The sequence below is a fragment of the Montipora foliosa genome, chromosome 3 (genome assembly GCF_036669935.1).
Source record: "Montipora foliosa isolate CH-2021 chromosome 3, ASM3666993v2, whole genome shotgun sequence".
In the NCBI taxonomy this organism is placed as follows: Eukaryota; Metazoa; Cnidaria; class Anthozoa; order Scleractinia; family Acroporidae; genus Montipora; species Montipora foliosa.
In genome coordinates this window covers 1460816-1480815 of record NC_090871.1, presented here as the reverse complement: position 1 = coordinate 1480815, position 20000 = coordinate 1460816, and the positions used below count along the sequence as shown (strand labels likewise).

Below are 20000 nucleotides of genomic sequence, written 5' to 3'. Positions count from 1 at the left end.
CAGTTGGTCTATCATCTGCATGATATATTTTTTGAGGAATTTGAATCGTTCGGCGGCTCTTTTTCTGTTTCTGTTGGGTGAATTTATATTTATAATTTTTGCAAGTTAATTGTGATGAATACAAACTGTCTGGTAATCAAAGTTTCAATAGAAAAGTTTTAACAGTTAATTCCAAACAGTGGCATTTTTTACCCACGAATCTCTGGCAAAATCGTTTTGGACACAAATACACTGGGCTTATACAAATGTTTTTTTTTTCAAATTAATAAAATTCGAAAACGACTTACTGTCACTGTGATGTTTTCACTGAAATTGTAGACCTGACCGCTCTTGTGCTCATGCAAGTCCTGCTACCTTTGATGTTTCCATCACAAGTCTAATAGACCGTATTCATAAATGGCAGCCAAGAAATTAGTCTTTTGTCTTTGTGCTAATCATCTTCATTAGCCTCGCTTTGGAGCAAAAATTCTCTTGAATTTTGTTTCGTGCGAACGAGGCTAGTGAGGATGATTAGCATAAAGACAAAAGAATAATTACTTAGCCGCCATTGATATGTACGGTCTATTGGTAGTTTGCATGTGACGTCACGGTGGCCATGTTGGTGTATAGAACAATGCATTAAAATGTCTTGGGAATTTGACTTAATTATTATGCAAAACTTGTGGAGCCATTTTCTTTTGCTTTGTAAACCAGCATGGCCGTCCCATCACGTGGATGCAAACCAAGAATAGTATACCTCTATTAGTATTTGATGATACTGTGTTTGTCAATTCTTGTCCCGGGGTGTCCAAATGAGTGTCCTAATGATCCAATAAGTTCAACATTTATTGCCTTGCTCTCGAATTAAATGCTTTGAAAAAGGATCAGGAACTTTACTTTCCACTGTTAACTGAGATATTGAATATTGAATAAAGTAATTTTTTTTTCAGAGGACAAAGATCAGATTGTCAAGCGTTACGTCTTTTCAGGCACCTCGGGAGCTGCTTCCTTTCAACAGTTCGTGGAAACTAACATTTATCATAGGCAAGGTAAAAAAATTTCCAAAGTAAAGAACAGCAGGTGCTACCGTTGATATTGAACCATAACAAACTTGTTGATGATACCTTCTTTTCCATTGTGTTTTCTTTGCAAAAGCTGCTGAGGGTTTGCTTTTGTTTGTTTGTTATCAGGTTTTGTCTATGGAGCCAAAAAGGGAAAGATATTGAACATGTTTATTGATGACCTTAGCATTCCGCAGCCAGATGAGTTCGGCACTCAAGGGGTCAATGAGGTTTGTGACAAGCTGCCTTGACAAAACCTTTTCACTGATATATCAGCATATTTTCCCACTCAGTTTGCAAAGAGAAAGTGTTTTTGGTATAATGTGGTGAACTAGACGTAAAGTTTCGGGGTGCAGGTATGGCGCAGTGGTGAGAGCACTCGCCCCTCACCAATGTGGCCCGGGTTCGATTCCCGGATTCAGCGTCATGTGTGGTTTGAGTTGTTTTGTTCTCTACTCTGCAACGAGTTGTTTTCTTCGGGTACTCCAGTTTCCCCTCTCCTCAAAAACCAACATTTGACTTGATTGTGTTAATTGTTAATTTCAGTTTACAGTGTCCCCAATTAGTGCTCCAGCGCTAGAACGACTAGACACTTGAGTAAAATTCCTTTCCTTTTTTTTCTTCTTTTTTTTGTAACAATGTTGAGGTCGGGGTTTACCTTTTAACATATTTTGAGCTGTTGTCTGAGAGTTTTTTACGGTCAAATCCAACTACTTTCGATATTCAAGATCCACCCTTCAGTAAGAAGCCACCCAAAAGGAAAAATTATTTCTTAAGGTTTTTTACCAACATGGTATTGCATTTCATGAGGGACCAGCAATGGCTGAGACAGAATGAGAAAACGAAAAGTAAAGGTGTATCATTGATTTTGTGTAACTTTGGTCGTAGCTTCTCCGACAAGTCCTAGATGAAAAGGTCCTCTTCAACACGAAAAAGCCGTTTGACCGTCGAGTCTTAGAAGGCGTGGTTGTAACTTCAGCCATGAACATGCCGTCAGAACCAGTGACTAGTGGTGTCTATCAGCAAATTCCCGAGAGATTAAAGGTTGGTTTGTTTATAGTAGCCACCGAATGACAGAGCTGGCATAGGCAGGTCAAGCTGATAAGCATAGCAAATGAACCTGCATGCATGTTTATGCTCCCGCCACCCCTCCCCTCTTCCTTCTCCTCCCGCACCCTTCCCCCTCCTTCCCCAATACTGGAATAGAAGACTGTCAAGTTCTTTTTTGTCCTCCTCATCAGCATCATTATCCTTCGGTCCCCCAAGCGGTCGGAACGCACACGACAATCTCTTTCTACAAAGTTTATTCAAGCAAACCTGCTTCCATTTTGCCGACAGCGATCTTTAAGTCTGGGAATCTCTAAATCTTTTCCTATGATTCTCACGCCTCTCTATTTTCTCCTATTTTTCAAGGAAAACTTTTCTTTTCTCTATTAATGGACATAGGCCATTTTAAGGATACGGCGGCCATTTTGAAATCCATTGTTTCAAATAGCTATTATGCGATTCTAAGGGGGCAAATGCATACTAATTTGTCCCCTTAGAATCCCATAATAGCTATTTGAAACAGGCGATTTCCAAATGCCCTATATTTAACAGTAGTAAAACAACTCTCATGCCAATATTCTTGAACCATTTGATTACCTCGGGGCTATCACTTTCGTCCGGTTCAATTCATAAAAGATATCTACAATTAATGTGTCACTTTTTCAAGCCATGTTCTTTGAGAACAATGTACCTTGGAAGCTTTTATAGTCTCTAGGAGCTACTGTTTTTGTTTTGGGCCCTATAAGATTCCTATTTTCAGCCGTTCCTGTTTTTTATCTTTTTTCGGAAAATTTTGTTGTTTTCTGACTATCATCCCGCAATAGCCTGCAGCAAATACTGTGGTAATATATTTTTCTTTATAGTTGATGAGTAGAAAATCACTTTATCATTGACCACTATACCATTACCATAATGAAGACTTGCGAGATAAATAATTCTGTAAATTATTTCGATAATTTCAGCGTCATTTTGCCGTGTTCCGTTTGCCTGCTCCGTCGACCGATTCCCTGTTCACCATTGTGACTTCGATCTTAGAGGTAATTTTTACATGAAATTGTTAGTGTGGTACAATTTACCCCTGCATCATATTTGGAGCCATTTATGATACCTCGTTGAACTTTAGATCAAATTCTGGGCGCTACCTTGCTTGGTATTAATTGAGTTCATCGTTCGCTTTCCGTAATTAAGCATAAAACATCACGTTATTCGGACCCAGTTGCTGAGTTAGTGTTTACTTTGTTTTCATTTTGTTCCATTCAATTTAGAACATCCTTACCTAATTCCTTCAGTGGTCACACTCAACTTAAACGATAGTATTTACGTGGGAAATCGACGTGTAATGAATTTTATTCATCCCAAACTTCCTTGTTTGAAAGACACGTCTTTAGTACGTGGATAACACTTGACGCAAAATGACGCATTCTTATTTGTTGTCACGAAAACACAGGCTAACATGGCTCAAAATCAAGGCATGGGACTGCCTCAGGAGTTCCATGAGCAGATTGTGACAGCATCGTGTACAATGTTGTCTAGCATTCAGGAAGTCTTCAGATCATCCCCCACTCCAGGCAGATGTCATTACCAGTTTAACCTCAGGGATATCACACGAGTCTTTCAGGTGATTGACGATCTTAACCGTTACCTTAGGCCATGTAAAGTACCACATAATTATTTGAGTGCTGCTTTCTTGTAGAAAGAGCTAGTAATACTTAATTGTATATAGGCTAAAGCCGTATTCACACTCAACGTTGATTATGATCAAGTATAATATGTATAATATGTTGTACCCAATTCAAATCTTTTGGGAATAAAACGTTTTGTTCCAAGTATTTCCATATCATTTGAATGTGAATTGCTTCATTTTCATGCAAATTCATCACATAAAGAATCTTAACCCCGAGAGATTTGAATTGGGTACCCCTTCTTTGAGTTAGCCGAATTGGACTATTCAGGCTATCATACTCCATTCAATTTGATTCAATTATTGTTCGCGTCTGCTAAAATTAAAGTACAGTAGGCAGGGTAACCTCGCAGTGTGAGACAAAATGGCGCCGTATCACGCGGCTTCCACGATTATCATCACCAATGAAATCCCGAAAAACGCCCGACAAGTTTCGGGACTTTCGAAAAACGCGCCCCCGGGGACTTTCTTCGCTCGTCTTCCTGCGCCTGCATGTATTTGCTTTAGTTTGTGATTATTTATTTAGTTATTTGCATCTATTATGATTGTCCGAAGTATCACGTCATTTATTTGCTTTATATTTTAGGGACTAAAAAATTGCTCTGAAGAAATGCGAGCAGACGAAGAGTATATGGTGTCCCTGTGGCAGCACGAGATGACACGAGTTGTCAAGGATCGTATTTCCCGATCAGTTGATATCAAATGGTTTGAGAAGACTCTGAAAGCGGCCATTAAAGAGGTAATACTCTCTTGTGAACTGATACTTTATATTTCTGGACGTCCTTATCTTTTCATTTAAAACAGGAATCTTCATTCGTCTCACAAGCGTGTATGGACATCCACACATCCATCGTATCGCATGAACCACCTGATAAAGGGTTCTGTCGTTTTAAATATTTATCCTCTCGTGCATGCTTAAACTATCACGGCGCCTTCAATTGCATGAAGAGATTTTTCCCTTATCAACTGGAAACTTGGTTTTGTAAGGTGTCCTAGAGTTGTAAATAGAAAATCATTACAGCAGCTGCATGTTACTCAATTGCTTATTTCTACCTCTTTTTAGAACTTTCCCGAGTTACCAGCAAACTCTCCGTCTCCTCTGTTCATTACATTCCCCTTGGATGCAGGACTGTACGCTCAGCGGCCTGTCACCCAAGGACGATCTGCTCCTAAGGTTTGTAAATGTGTGAAAGAAAAATGTGTCAATGCTTAATTTATATGGAAAGTGCAATAAGTTACCAAGGTTGTTCTTTCCGCCAAAATAATCTGAAAGCAATCATTGCAATACAATACAATACGTACTTAATTGACCGCTCCCCATAGGGGCTTTTCAGGGCCAATGAAACAACGAAACGACAGAACAGAACAACAACAACTGTTAAGAATCCCAACTGGCTGGAGGCAAACCAGTTGGCTATTTACAAGTGCAGCTGGGAAGTTGAACCAGAGATTGCCAGGATCAAATTCAACGAGTGGTCAGAGCGGGTCTTGAACCCGGGATCTCCGGATCTCCGGACCTCAAGGCAAGCGCTCTAACCACTGGGCCACACTGCCACACTTGAAACCAAACATAACCTAGGTTTAAACTCTTCGGTAAGATGAGCTTGAGTTTAGGTGCCTGAGAGAGTCCTGCTGAACGCACGTCCATACACAATGTGAAGGTAGACATGGTAACCTTGACACAGTCCACTACCTGGTACCTGGCACACTGACAAGGCAGTCAGTGGAATGCTACCAATTTATAGTTACCGATGGGCTGGGGACGAGAAGAAACAACAGCCTATCTGCAAGGTTGACCATGTTCGGCCCTGTGCAACACGGGATGCCTCGCTTTTAACTTTGCCTAAGTTTCATTTAGCCCTATACCTTATTTTAAAATGGCGTCCATTTTTTTTTGTTTGCTTGCAAATTAGCCCTTGTTTGCCTCGTTCAAGGTTAAATATTCTTTTGAATTTTAAGTTTTAGAACGAGGCAACAAGGGCGAATTTGCAAGCAAACAAAAGAATACTAAAATACCGGCCATTTTGGAATAAGGTGTATATGAAAAGCATGTTGGGATGACGCAATCAGTAGGCTCATTAACAAGGCTTGGTGGTTACAGAGAAATTTTGCATTCACTACGACTCGCTGAGTCTGTTTACGAACGAGACAGACAATGGAAAATTCTTTTTAAATTTATACCGATTTGCTTTCTTTTCTTTTTTCTTGCAGATCCTTCTTCAACCAGTAGACAACATTGCAGATGTTGCACCTTGTCTGCAAAACTTCTTAAGGAGATACAACGATGAATTCAGCGGAGAGGGACTTGATTTGAGTATTTCCTCCCATGTCATGTTCCACGTGGTTCGTCAGCACAGAATCTTGAGTTACAAAAACAGGTAAAAGTAACTGAGGGAGAAATCTTAAGACTGAGGTAATGTTGTTCTCTCTAATGATAAATGAATGGAGTTAAAAAGGATATAGCGATAGGAGTAATCAGTGTACTGCTGAGGTTAGGGGAAAGACAAGACAAGAGGCCGGCCGCAGTCGAAGGAAATCTGAAGGCTCCTTTTTCAATGGCTTCTACCGCTATTACGGTAGGGTTGAGCCCTGCTCTAATCCAGTTTCGTGGACAGCTTTTCCCCAGAGAAAAGAGGTCAGACCAAAGAGAATGTTACAAAACGGAGGGACTCAGGCCTGCACCTTAGCGATACGCTTCGACGGATATCCGCTAAACTAACGAGGGAAGCTGCAAAAAATACCAAGTTTTAAGTGAACTTTAATAAAGGGACTTGTCACAATCACGGGAAGGCTAACTGTTTTTAACTCGATGCTTAGACCGTAATGTTGCACATCCACGGTAAAATTGACAAAAAGGTGTTACTCTCTGAACTGAAGGTGCATTTCTCGTGCTCAAGGTTTTCTTTTCTCTGAGTGTGTCCCACTAGGTTTGAGATTATTGCGTTGTGTACGACGTCACGAAGTGTCTCGAGACGTTTTAGTGGCTGGCCTCTTATGGTTATTACTATTCTCACTTGGGGCCATCATGTACAAACGCAAAGTATCCGTGCATCAATTGACCCATAGTAGAATTTTATTTGCATAATTTATCACCATTTTGGTATAAGAAAGGTAAAGAGAAGGCCCATCAGGCCGGCGCTTATCTCCGGTTTCTGTAGCATGAAGCGACTAGGAGTATCTCTACTCCCCCCTGGATGGGATTCCAGTCCATCGCAGGGTTACCCCCAGCTTTAAATTCGCCGGTACCCATTTATACACCTGGGTGGAGAGAGGCACCATGAAAGTAAAGTGTCTTGTTTGGTATAAGTAGGCTCGTTTTGTTCCTGTTTATCCCTCGGACGTTCGTACCTCCCACCTCCCCTCAGCAATGGCCAGCGTGTTGCCTTGGCTCCTCTCGGCTCGCCTCTTCCCAGAACTTGTATCTGCTTGGGGCCTTTGGGAGGGAGGGCTCCCGGTGAGAAATTATTACCGTTTTAATCTCGTTTCCCTTCTGTTCAACAGAGGCAATGCATTGTTGATTGGCTCCATCGGTGCTCATTTGAGCTCCTTGGCAAAGCTAGCGCTGTATTTGCTGGAATATCCCATTCACCCTGTTGACTGCAGCTATCCCAATACTTTTCTTGATGGGCTTCGCTCCGCAGTGCGTCAAGCTGGCTGTGATGGCAAGACAACTACGGTCCTATTTACTGTAAGTATGCACTGTTATTGCAATGGTGATGGAATGTCTGTGTCAGTAGTTGCATTGCGAAAAATTAGCTGAGACTTGAAAGAGGAAAGGTTCACTCCTCCGCCTCTTCATTGCGGCATTGTTCTCGCACCACACAATCCTTGTATCTCAGTGTTGAGAGTTTATACACAGCGTTTTTCATTTTTTTGAGGTGTTTTTAATTTATACCATACTTTGTCTAAAAAACACTATTTTCAACTTTGATAAAAGATAACAAATGCTAACGCAATATACCAAAATCGCAGACAGCGTGCGCTTTTAACTGAAAATTAATTTTCTTAAGAAAAAATTTAAAATCTCTTGTAGCTTAAACCCGTTGGAGTAGGACTACCTGTTGTGGCTTTGAGAACGCCAACTAGAAAAAATAGCGTTCAAACAGAAGAGTACTTTTTTGGATTCAAAACAACATTCAAGGTGCATTAAAAGTGGTGTTAATTTCATTCTCAAAACATTTCAAACAACTGACACCTCGAACCTATGACGAAACCTTAGATATACGACTTATCAGTTCTAACCGTTTGCATTCGTTTCTTTAAGGCATCAGATCTTCGGGATGACATGTACCTCGATGCATTGAACAGCTTATTCATTAGTGGAGAATACCCTCCTTTGTTCTCTGCAGATGAACTCGACAGCCTTCTGCAGGTAAAAATGTGATACAATCAGTGACTTATGTCATTACATGTTGGGTCAACTGGAATCCACTGCCTCGATTGAAGTAGGCCGTATTGCATAGGTTGTGGTTTATGGTTTAGGATTTAAAGGAGCCGCTCACTCCAAAATGACAATCCTTTTTTATCGATTAATAGAAAGTTCATGAGGAGAACAGCTTTTAACCAAAATTTCAATCTTGAAATAGCTTTCTCACCATGTGAAATCCTTGTTAAAAATACACACATGCAGGCCGCCATCTTGGATTATACGTGACCTCATTGAGCTCAACTTGAAGTTTTGCGGGAAGCTGGAACACACAAAGCTGTTGAGATCCAGTCATGCCTTTTTGTTCAGCAACATAAATTGCCCAAATAGGTCAGACGGACGAAACACCGTTAAATTCATGTTGTTCACATTTACGAGAGAAAAGTGGGATCAGCTGAGCTCATTGACGTCACGTATAATCCTTTAACTCTAATGGCGGTTTACAGTTGTTTCTGGAGGGTGAGATGGGACGTCAGCTTGAAAAGGCGCCCCTGGCAGCTGCTATCAGTCCATATTTGATCTCACCCACCGACCCAACCGACCCACTCAGGAATGTGAAAGGAAGACAGACCACAACACTGGGGGTCTCCCCACACTCTTCATGAACAGTGTGTGGGTTCTTTAACGTCCCATAGTGTTGATTAAGAGGAAAGGTTGTGAGACGGGGCCTACGGTTTATAGTCCTTATCCGAGAAAACGTAAAGGTGTAACCATTTGCGGATGTAATTACAAAGGCAGCACTAGCTTTCTCCTCAGTTATTTTAAGACCCTGAGTGTTGATCCGGCCGGAGTCGAAAGTCTCGGCTTCCCGCATGGCAGCCCGATGCCAAGCCACCGGTGCGCGATTGCGCGTGCTCTTGCAGCAAAAAAATCATGTGAGCTATGAATCCATCTGGGAGATGGTCACATGTTTGTATTCTATTCCGTAATAGGTGAATTTTTCAAGCTTCTCTGCAACTACATTATTTCCTATAATAAACGACAACACGTTGTAGATGTATGCATGTTCAGTTGCTGTATCCTATTTTTCTCCTATTGCTTGAAACTACACTTTTTCACTGACAAATTGAAAAAGCACAATTAATGACGTAGTCTTCTTTCTATCTTTTTTTTAAACAGGCGTTGATGCCAGCTATCAAGAAGAAATTTTCCAACTTTCTTGCGGATCCCATGAAGTTTTTCATCACTCGCGTAAAGGCCAATCTTCACATTATTCTGTGTGTCCCACCCACCCACAGACTGCTAAGAAGTGGCCTACGGTATGGTTTTCCTATCTTTTAGTCGATTTGTCAGCATTGAAATTATTTTCTTTGTGTGAATTTATGTATTTCAGACAAACTCGCGCGTATACAAATCCAACCCATAACTGGTCTATGGCTTAGGTGGCTATTGAGAATCATGAGCTATGATTGGCCGAGAATTACGTCATCACCCCTTTGCGAGGTGATGACAATAGTGATTCACATCTTTTCAAAATGGCCAGCCTGTAACGTCTTAATATTCCTCAATAAGAAAAGAATAAAATAGAGGACTTGGTGTTTCTTTGTTTGTAGGTGTTACCCAGGTATTTTGTATGGCTGCCAAATGGATTTTGTGAAAGATTGGCCCCAGTATGCGCTAGAAGGAGAGGCTGTCCATTATGTAGAAAGGCACAACGTTCTCTTTGATATCTCTGAAAAAACAAGGTATAACCAATAAATTTGCTGCACATCTTTTGCGGTATTTTTATTTTAATGTTACCACCCAAATCTTTTGGGTCTTAATGTCACAAACTGACACTTGACTCAACGCAACCAGATAAGTATCTTCTCTTCAACTCTTTATTCTCGTACGTGCTTCTTATCTCTGGATCTTACAACTCTACTACGACTCTGAAGTCATATCTCTTATATATGGTTAGTGTTCTAAGTCTTAGTTATTACGTAATTCTTGAATACTCCATAACTTCTCCAACCAAACATGACTCAGCACTGTTCAGCACTGTTCCTACCATCTAGAAAACTAGCTCAAATATAACTAGAAATGTTCTAGGGTGTTTCCTATCTAGGTTGTTCTGGATTCATCAACCTTAAAACCATGAGGGTATGGAGCTACAGCAAATCTAAATTAGGAGAGAGAAAGATTCCCCTTCGTTATGTTTATACTTAGATTTTCTGCTTAAGTAGATCTCCTGTTATTTTTCCGTTTCACTAAAAGCCCTAAACGTTTATAAAAAATTGAAATATTAATTTAAAATTCCTTTTAGGGATAAAGTGGTGGCAACATTGTCCACAATACATGGTCACGTGCTCAGAGAGTGTCACCAGATCCCCTGGGCTGGTGATGATCATGTGCTGCCTAGAGCCGAGTCTCCCCCAGAAGTCGTCAGTGCCACGGAGCCACGCTCACTGTCAATTCTAATGGAAAAAATCAACTTAAAACATCAACGTAATGGCGGATGCAATGTCACTGGGGACGTGTTTGTAGGTCCTACTACATACGTTCAGTTCATGCATTGCTTCAGGCACATTTTTAGAGACAGGAGAAAGGAATCAAATGAGAGAGTCGATAGGTTGACGTAAGTTCAGTAGATAAATAAAGCTGGTACTTGACAAATGTTATCCTGGGGCCCGTTTCTCGAAAGTCAGGAAACTTTACGGGCCATTTTCGGGTGTCATAATTCCCTTTGTATCTCAAGAACGGAGAAGATGTATGTCGTCAAATTTCACAGTCATCTTTATTTTTGTTACCTTGAAAACATGTTAAAAGATCAACTTTCCAAAACAAGCGGTTGGCAGTTACACAAATGGTTTTGCGGGCCCGCAAACTCTTCGGGAATTTCGATAAACGAGCCCCTGCTTACGGACGTGTCGATTGGGTTTGCTAGAGATAGATCTGCGCAACGAGAATGCTTCCGGAAAGCCAACGAATTGATTGAGCGCCAACAACCGGCTTGTCTTTCATGTACCGGATCCGGAATAAGTAACGTCCATAAAACAAAAAAGAAAAAACAAAGCGAACATAACAATACCTAATCAACAAAGCCTAATCAGAAGAACAATGGTTCTTTTTTCTTCCCCCATTTTGGTCCGGTATATGAAAGTCTACCCCAATAACCCAATGAAGAGCGTGTTTTGAAGGATAGGCATATGTAACAGAGCCGTAGATTTTTACCTGACTGACAGCTTGATGGCCAATAAGGTCCTAGTTCGGTCCATACTGTCAATTCTTGAAAGGTGCAAAAAGTAACATTGCTTTCTCGATACATTCTTTCCCATCTGTTCATCATCCTCATCCTCATCATCATTGTTGTAATATGGTAATTATCGAAAGTGTGGTTTTGATTTCATGTTCTAAACGACTCTGTCATCCACCAGACAGAGAATTTTTCAAACAATAGTGTTTTCGCTCATGTGACCAGCAGCTATATTTGCATACTAAAACAAAAGGAACAATTTTCATAAAAATAGAGTTCAATTCCCAAAAAAACATTTCACTCCTCCATCATGGCCGCTGTTTCTTTGTTTCCCTCCTCCACAACGGAAAGACCTTAAATAACAATGACCACAACCAGGTTTTCTGAGCCCGCGAGACTGAGCACCCCCAGCAAACCATTGTTTTAACGAAAACCGCTGGTCAGCAACCTGGTTCTGCTCATTGCTATCTAAGGTCTTCCCCTCCAACGTAGCCGCCGTGACGTCATGTGGAAACACTCAATTGGTGTGTACAGTGTAAGCGACAGCGTTTCACATCTACAAAAACTCGAGGTAATGTTGATTGTATTGGAAAACCTTGTCTTTTTTGCTCTTTCAGCCGAGCTTTAGCGACCCTTGAACAAACACGACAAGACGCTTTATTGATAAAGAACGTGATTTCAGAGACCAAACAGCAACTGTCGGTGGCTACAGTCAAATCAGAGGAGCTTTTGGAGGCCTTAACAGGCAAGGCTACCGTATTGGAAAAACTCAAAGCGAAGCTGGGAATCGGAAGTGCCACTCTGAGTGCATTTGTTGCACTTATAGATAGCGAAATTGAAGAGGATGACACAGCTTTGCTGCAGGTTTGTGTCTAAGTACACAATTTTGTCACCACTTCGGGGATGGACAGACTAGACAGTCTACGTTTCCCTTGGATAAGTTTTAAAACCGTTAGCAGTTGAAGCACCGACGCGAAAAAGTCGCTGGCTACTGCTTTGTGTCAAATTGTTGCGATAGCTCGAGAAGAAGTGGCTTTGGTCGCCGTTGAACTCGGGCCGCTCTTTTTGGTTGTCTTTTGTATATTAATTTAATTTATTTTACATTGACTCAACCGCTATTATAAAATACAGTATGTCCAGAAATGGTGACGTAATTAGATGTGCATGACGATTTTGATAAGTGTCTTGTCTTGCTCTTCTCCACAACTTCAGACGGTAACACTCGTCTCTAGGAATACAGAGAATTAACGTCCGCAAAGGGTTCCGTTTACATGAAGTAAAGATTTTAAAACAGCTGCATTTACCCTAACCCTGGGCTTAAAGCGGTTTTCAATTGAGTGTCGAAAGTAATTAGTGAATTACTTTGGTTTTGCATTACTTCACTCAGTGATGGATTCAAAGTTCTCGCGCCACTTTTTGAACCAATCAGAAGTGAAACCAAAACCAATCGTGGCTTGCGCGTGCACATTTTCCCGAGCTTTGTGTCGGCTACGTGTAATTACTTTGAGTTTTGATTGGTTTACTGGATTGTCTCCGTCCTTTTTGATTGACCAAAGTAATTACTTTGGTTTTGGTTTTACGACACTCGATTGAAGCTCGCTCTAATGGAGAAAAGATACTTCGCAATGTAAATGTGGTTATGTGAAGACAAGTTAAAAGGGAAAACAGCTCACTTCCGGTTGCCGTCCGCGTCTCAAAAATCAGTGCTTAAGCTCCCTAGTATCTAGGGCCCGGTTGTTCGAAAGCCGATTAACTTAATCCAGGATTGGCGTAAACTTTTGTTTCATGTTAGTTTTGTTTCAACTTAAGTTTTGTTTTTCAAGGGTCACTTCTTCTAATTTAAAGTTTTGCCGAATATCAGCGTTGAATAGCATTTAGTAGTAGAGAAATAAACTCCTAAGTTAATTTTTAATCTAGGATTAGCGTTAATCGGCTTTTGAGCAACGGGCCACAGGTTTTATCAACGCCTGGAAGTCTCGCTACAGGTCAAGTATACATAAGTTACCAATATCGGTCTCCCATTTATTTTGTGTCTATCACTTAAAATGCATTTGTTGTTTTTCTGTTGACGGAATAAAAAGTAAGTGAATGTAATTAAATTAACAAATCAGCATTGACAACAAAGATAAACGAGTTTTAAAATCTAAGCTATGTTTTTGTTTGTCTTGCCATTTGGTTCGTAGGATGATGATTCGGATGAGTTGGATGAAGAGTTTGAGAAGCTGAAGAATTCCAACATGAAGTGCCGAAGGTTGAAGGTGATGGAGGAAATTCAGTTAGCTGAGAATGCGTTAAAAGACTCCAAGGTAGCACTAAAGAAAGCTGAGGAACAGGTTGGTTTTACAATCCTTTCAGATTCAGAAGGCTATATCGGCTTGTTTTGTGCTCTGAAGATATAGAACTTTTTGTACTTTCCTTTAAAAGTCAATGTTTACACTCAGTGGACGAAAGAAAGCGATGACAGTCGCGCCTCACGTTGTGTGCTGGTCGCGTTCTTGCGGTTATGTCTTTGTTGTAGTCTCGTAGGGCAGTCACCATTTTCACCACGCTTTTCAATTGCCTTATCCATTTTCCAAGGCCACTATAATATTTTTTGAAATAACAATGGTAGTTTTAACCAAATATCATTACTGGGTTGCCCTATGGGAAACCCAGTCGGAAAATAGGTAGATTTCCGTTTTAGTATTTTTTTCCGTGTCGGTAAAAGTCTTGCCTGTTACTCCCCTGGTGAGTGGTGTCTTTGTGCATAGAGCCTTCTGCGCGTATTTTCGTAGGATCGAGAGGGTAGTGGAACTGCGTAGATTTCTCTGGTGGACACAGTAGAATCATTAACTTAGCCTGCAATGGCGTCGAAAGTCATGCAACGCGAATGGGGTTTTAGTGGATCCTTAAACAAAATATACCCTTACGGAGCTCAATAATAGAAAATCAGTTGGATAAACTAGGCATGAATCTCAAAAGCGACGAGTACTGGACTTCGACAACAATCTATCGCCCGTCGAGACGAAATCAAAGTGAGCGGTATTTACCTGAAGTACATGGTAATTTGACACAATTGAGTTTCTTGTTTTCACGCACGCAATGAAATAGGAAGAGGTTTTCGCCTCTAAGAGCAAATATGTTGTTTGTTTCAATAAAATTTTCGCTGGAAAGGGATTCTGTGGTATTTTCTGCCTTTGTGAATTATAATATCATGTTGTGTATTGAATTTTCGAGCTTAAGGTTGAAATGTGATATGGGAGAAGTTTTTTAGTATTGCTCTCTAAGCAGGAAGGGTTCACAGACCTGTTGGAAGCGTGCTTAAGTTTCAACAAAATGAGCCCCAAAATCAGTGAAAACTTGTGACGCAGATGAATAATAAAGTAGCTGCTATTTCCAAAATGATGGAATTACCTGGTGATAAATAACGTCGTACGCGTCTTGGAGAGTAAATTTTGACTTTGCATAAATAAGAGTTGGGCGATTGTGATCTTTGTTTTGACTTCGCTCATTTCATTGTCAAACTTTATAACACTTGACAGAAAAAGAAACTTTTTTTTTTTTTCTTTTTTTTTTTTTTTTTTTTTTTAATAATAATTTTATTTGTTAAATATGCACTCTTACACCATAAAACATTGCAAACTACAGTAAACGATACAATGAGTATTGCAATACGAACGTGACATGAATTACAGCACTACTAAGCACTAATTGCATTAAAATTACGTTTTCTAACATGAGAAGAAAAAGAAAGAAAAAAAGAAGAAAAGATAATAATAATAGATAAAATAAATAAATGAAATACGACTTCTAGCACTTCTAAAAACCATCTCTTTCCTTTAGGGTTATATTTATAATGATAGTTTTAAAATAGAGGAATCAATATTTAAAAAATTCAAGGTTAAGGTTAAGGGTTTAGGAGACTCGTTGCAGCGGGGACAGAAGTGGCTTCCATTTCTTTGAATTTCTTATTGTGTTGTTTTCCAATTGGTGCGTCTGTTTCAGGGAAAGCAAGAAGTTGTTTTGGGTTGGGGATCGTTCTTTCGAACGGCAAATCCAAATGTTGTGCTTAGCCATTAGTCAAAAAAAATTAATTTGGAGTTTAAAATTGGAGTCGTCTGGCTTCAGGCCTGAGGCCGTTTCCATTCCTAAGTGGTTCTCTTTTGAAAGCACGTGGCACGCCTGCAGCCATATAGAGAGGTCATTCCAAAAAATTCTACTTTTTTCACATCCCCAGAATAAATGTAACAGATCTTCTTTTTTATCATGGCAGAAGGTGCATGTTCCGTCCTCTCTAATTCCTATTTTTTGCAGAAAATTATTGGTCGCCAGCCGTCTATGTAAAAATCTGAAATTGAAGTCAATTAATTTGGAACTCTTTGTACACGCAGCAGACAATAGGTAGGCTTTTTTCCAGTCAATTTTTACCTTGGCTGTGGACCCGATTTCTTTCTGCCACCTCTCTTGAGATAATAGCGGTCGTTCCGCTTGATCAGAAATTAATTTCTTGTAAACTATTCTCGATGGTTTTTGGTGCTTTAGGAACGTGTTCATGAAATTGTCATACTTCAGCTGAGACCTCGGAATCTGTTGCTGTAAAGGTTTAATAGCAGAGATTATGCCAAAAAATGTTAGTGGTCTGACTTTTAGTTGATATTTATTTTGAAAGCTGGCAAGGGAAAGAAAGTTGTTAGAATCATCCATTAAATGTTTTACTTGTATTATACCTTTGGAAAGCCAATCTTTGCATAGTACTGGTGCATTGTTTATCCTTATTAATGAATTTTGCCACAGAGGTAGAGCTAGAAAGTGATCTTTGGACACTATTCCTTTCTCAAAGAAGGTCTCAGACCATATTTCTATAACTTCTTTAACAAAAGGGTCTTCTATGTTTAGATTACCAATGTCTTTTTTGTTTAGGTTTCCTTTAAAGACGGCGTTGCCTCCATATGTTGCGAGTTCTAGATAAAAAAAAACTTTCCATTTGCTGCAGTTTTCTGTGTTCAGGTGTTTTTTAATCCAGGTAGCTCTAAGGGATTTGTTAAAAGTTGTAATATCGATCATTTTGAGTCCACCTTCAGAATAATCATTGATGATAACCTTGCGTTTAATTTTATCACCTTTATCATTCCATAAGAATTTAAAAAACATCCTATTAATCTCTTTAATTGCATGGTGCTTAGTTTGCAACGATGTGAGTACGTATACAAGTTGCGATGCTACTAGGCTCTTCAGAACAACAATTTTCCCTATTAAGCTAAATCTTCGAAAGAAGAAACTTAACAAAAACCCGGTATCTTGCCATCATTTGACACAGATGCTTCACTGTTTGGCGCGAGTAAACATGCCGCGGTAACTTAATCACGGCGCCCGCTGAATTCCGGCCATGTCACTTTCGATTTTGCAATTTACTTGAACGTAGCAAAAATCTCCCAAAATGTTTGTCGCTGATCGTAACTTTTTATATTCTATATTCACGGTTCAAAATTAATGTTGTTTCCATGTCGTAAATATTTTATTCTCGATCGACCGTCCGGGAAACTTCCATCTGCTCTTTCTTATCAATAGTTATTTGCTTTTTCATCAATATTTGTTTTGCATAAAGCAAGCTAACAGGATCTGTACCTTGCTGAGTTCGCATTTGTTAGCGTTAATACTTTAGTAGTATTTTCGGTCAGATGTTTTTGTTTTTTATGAGGGGTTTATTGTTTTGGTCTCCCATCCTAACACTAACCCCGCGAAACAGGGCTTGACTTCAGTGAAGTTTAGTATTACAAAGCTGTCAGATGCTTAGAGGGCACACTTGTCGTGAAAAGAAGTTGTGAGGGAACTTGAAAATTATCAACGTGTCAGCCCAGAAGCCAATGTTTCTCGCTTCTCTTTTATTTGTTATACTTCAGAGACTGGAATGCTGTATTTCAATACCACACAATTCAGTGCCTTCTGATTTTCTGTAGCACGTACCACAGGCAACCCAGTGTATGCTTCACAGAAGCATCTCGTTTATTTTAATACGCTTTTTTTTTTTTCAACGGTGACATTTTTAACGTGAACATGTCTTAAACAACGATTTTTATTTAACAGAACGAAAACAATTACGCTATGTTGTTTGGACTACTTTACCCCTAACACTGGTTCTTTAGGTAGCCAAACACACTCAACTGGAACCAATGCAATGAACGGAACAAATCAATTTCTTTGTCATTATTTACGGTCAACCTATCTCACGCACGAGAATGGAATCTAATAGATGTTCGTTTTCTTTTCATTGTACCGCAACCCGTGTTTATTTTTAAATACAGCGAAGTCATTTGTTAAACCTATCACTCGCAAAAAGGTCCCCCGTTGATATTATTTTCAAGGTGTAACCAGAGTGACCGTGAATACCCATTCAACGACCAACGCATCCCCACGTTAATGCCTTCAGGCGTCTTGTTTATTTTTAGAACGGCTTCTTCTATTTTGCGTCTACCACGGGAAATCCCTCGCGTGGCTACCTGGATTTCTGGAGCAATCAGAAGGGTTGTAGTCATCAGACTCGATCTGATTGGGCATTATTTGGCGGGACCTGTATTCCAAACTTAGATGATACCTTATTCCGATTGGCCAAAGCCAAATAAGAGGAAATGACACTTGGGGTTGTAGACCTCTGCCAGGAATTTTTTTTTTTTTTTTTTTTTTTGGGGGGGGGGGAGGGGAGGGGGCGATTTGTTCATTTTAGGCTATTTGCTAGTGCCCCGAAAAAACTGCGTCAATGGTAGAGTCTTCCCGAAGCCTTACGAATAAACCTGTTATTACCATTTAACCCAAGGTCAAGCATTGGATGCACAAGGTGGATCGTTCCCTGTGTGAAAGACTCCGAGCTTTTCAAAGCCCTCCCCCCATGGCAGGCATGGTTATGGTGATGGTGATGGTGTTACTAGGGAGACCTGAGTTTGCTCCCGGGATAGGCGGAGCGGGGTCATCCCTCCCTACCCCCACCAGACACGATCGTAAAGGAGAGAGCTCATCGCTTGGGACTGGGTCTGATGAGGCATCTCGTGCGAGTTCAGCGACAGTCTTGAAGAAGAGAGGAACAACCAAAGATGCCCATCAGAAAGGTGGCGCGCAAACCCAGCTGCTCGGTATGAACTGTCATAATGCATTCCACCTCCATACTCTCCTATCTGTCGCGTATTATATTACTTCTTTAAGAATAATTGGCAAGAGGCTATCAAGTCGTTGATTCTTGATGACTCGATGATCAGAAACGATTATCCGAGTCAGTGAAGTCCTCAAAAGCAGCCGTCGTGGTCAAGGACAGGCGTTTAGGCAACCTGAGAGCAAGTTGTCGTCAGAGTTAAACCCGGCCCTACTTTTCGAAAGGTGTAATGTTTTTGCTCGGAATGGTTAAAAACGTGAAACGTCAATCACTGTCACCTTAAACAGTCCTTCTTAGGACAACACTCACTCGGAAGGTCGTAGTTCACTTTATGATATGACCCCGGGTTTCAAACCAGTTACGATTTTACAACTCATGTGATGCTAAAATCCAAGGTTCTAAGGTGCTTACCATTATGAAGAACTTAAACGAGATTATAATCGTGCGAACCTAAAGGCCCAGTAATACGGGCAACATTTTTTGAGCAACTTGTCGCGCGACAATATTGCGTTGCAAGTTGAGAAGGTTTGTTGCGTGTATTACCACCTTCTTTGCGGAACAAATTTGCAACATGAAGATTTGTTGCGCGAGGAGGTGGTAATACGCGCAACAAACCATCTCAATTTGCAATGCAACATTGTTGCGCGACAAGTTCCACGGAAAATGTTGCCCGTATTACTGGGCCTTAAACGAGATTACAGACGTTGGAACTGAGATTATTGCTACCTTTGTCGCTTTCTAGGCGTCAATGCTGAAGGAAAAGTTGATCGTCCAACTTGGAAAGTGATTCAGCAAACTATGAACGACTCACAAAAGTTTGTAGACTCATTGCATAATGTGCCCTGGAAAGATGGCCTTCCTGACGACATCCTGAAAGGTGTCCAATCCTTCTTAGCCGCATCTACCGGAGGCGATGTCAATGATGGTGACCTGGGTACTGCTAGTCCGGGTGCTAGTGCCAGTATGTACCAGACCTCTCTTGGGGGTCGAACTTCCGTTGCTACAGGTAGTGTCTGTCTTTGTGCATGCATGCGGCCTTGCTTTCCCTTTACGATGAGAAAATAAATGAAGCAGTATTAAAATGTCAAATCTTTTAATCAGACCAAACTGTGGGTAGGAGGAAATCATAGTATCCAAACACAAGAAACGCAGACGCTTTGATCTCGGCGCTTTACTCTGCTTCCTGTCTGTCACGTGGCCTCCGAATAAGTGATTTCAGAGATAGAGCGAGTTTCAATCGAGTGTCGTAAAACCAAAACCAAACTAATTACTTTGGCCAATGAAAAAGGACGGAGGCAATCCAGTAAACCAATCAAAACTCGAAGTAATTACACGTAGCCGACACAAAGCGCGGGAAAATGTGCACGCGCGAGTCATGATTGGTTTTGATTTCACTTCTGATTGGTTCAAAAAGTGGCGCGAGAAATTTCAACCAATTACTGAGTGAAGTAATGAAAAACCAAAGCAATTCGCTAATTACTTTCGACACTCAATTGAAAACCGCTCTATGT

At 40.5% G+C, this 20000-nt stretch overlaps 1 protein-coding gene across 1 annotated transcript in view; it reads left to right on the top strand.

Moving 5' to 3' along the window:
• LOC137996423 (dynein axonemal heavy chain 8-like) overlaps positions 1 to 20000 on the top strand; it is a 99425-nt gene that overhangs the window by 53575 nt on the left and 25850 nt on the right. The window contains exons 51-67 of the mRNA XM_068841809.1: positions 930 to 1028; positions 1170 to 1270; positions 1929 to 2084; positions 3050 to 3124; positions 3535 to 3705; positions 4355 to 4507; positions 4832 to 4942; positions 5980 to 6146; positions 7270 to 7456; positions 8033 to 8140; positions 9314 to 9453; positions 9748 to 9879; positions 10440 to 10751; positions 11987 to 12233; positions 13553 to 13702; positions 18160 to 18472; positions 19232 to 19495. Coding sequence (XP_068697910.1) covers positions 930 to 1028; positions 1170 to 1270; positions 1929 to 2084; positions 3050 to 3124; positions 3535 to 3705; positions 4355 to 4507; positions 4832 to 4942; positions 5980 to 6146; positions 7270 to 7456; positions 8033 to 8140; positions 9314 to 9453; positions 9748 to 9879; positions 10440 to 10751; positions 11987 to 12233; positions 13553 to 13702; positions 18160 to 18472; positions 19232 to 19495 — 2886 coding nt within the window. The remainder of the gene's footprint in view (positions 1 to 929; positions 1029 to 1169; positions 1271 to 1928; positions 2085 to 3049; positions 3125 to 3534; positions 3706 to 4354; positions 4508 to 4831; positions 4943 to 5979; positions 6147 to 7269; positions 7457 to 8032; positions 8141 to 9313; positions 9454 to 9747; positions 9880 to 10439; positions 10752 to 11986; positions 12234 to 13552; positions 13703 to 18159; positions 18473 to 19231; positions 19496 to 20000) is intronic.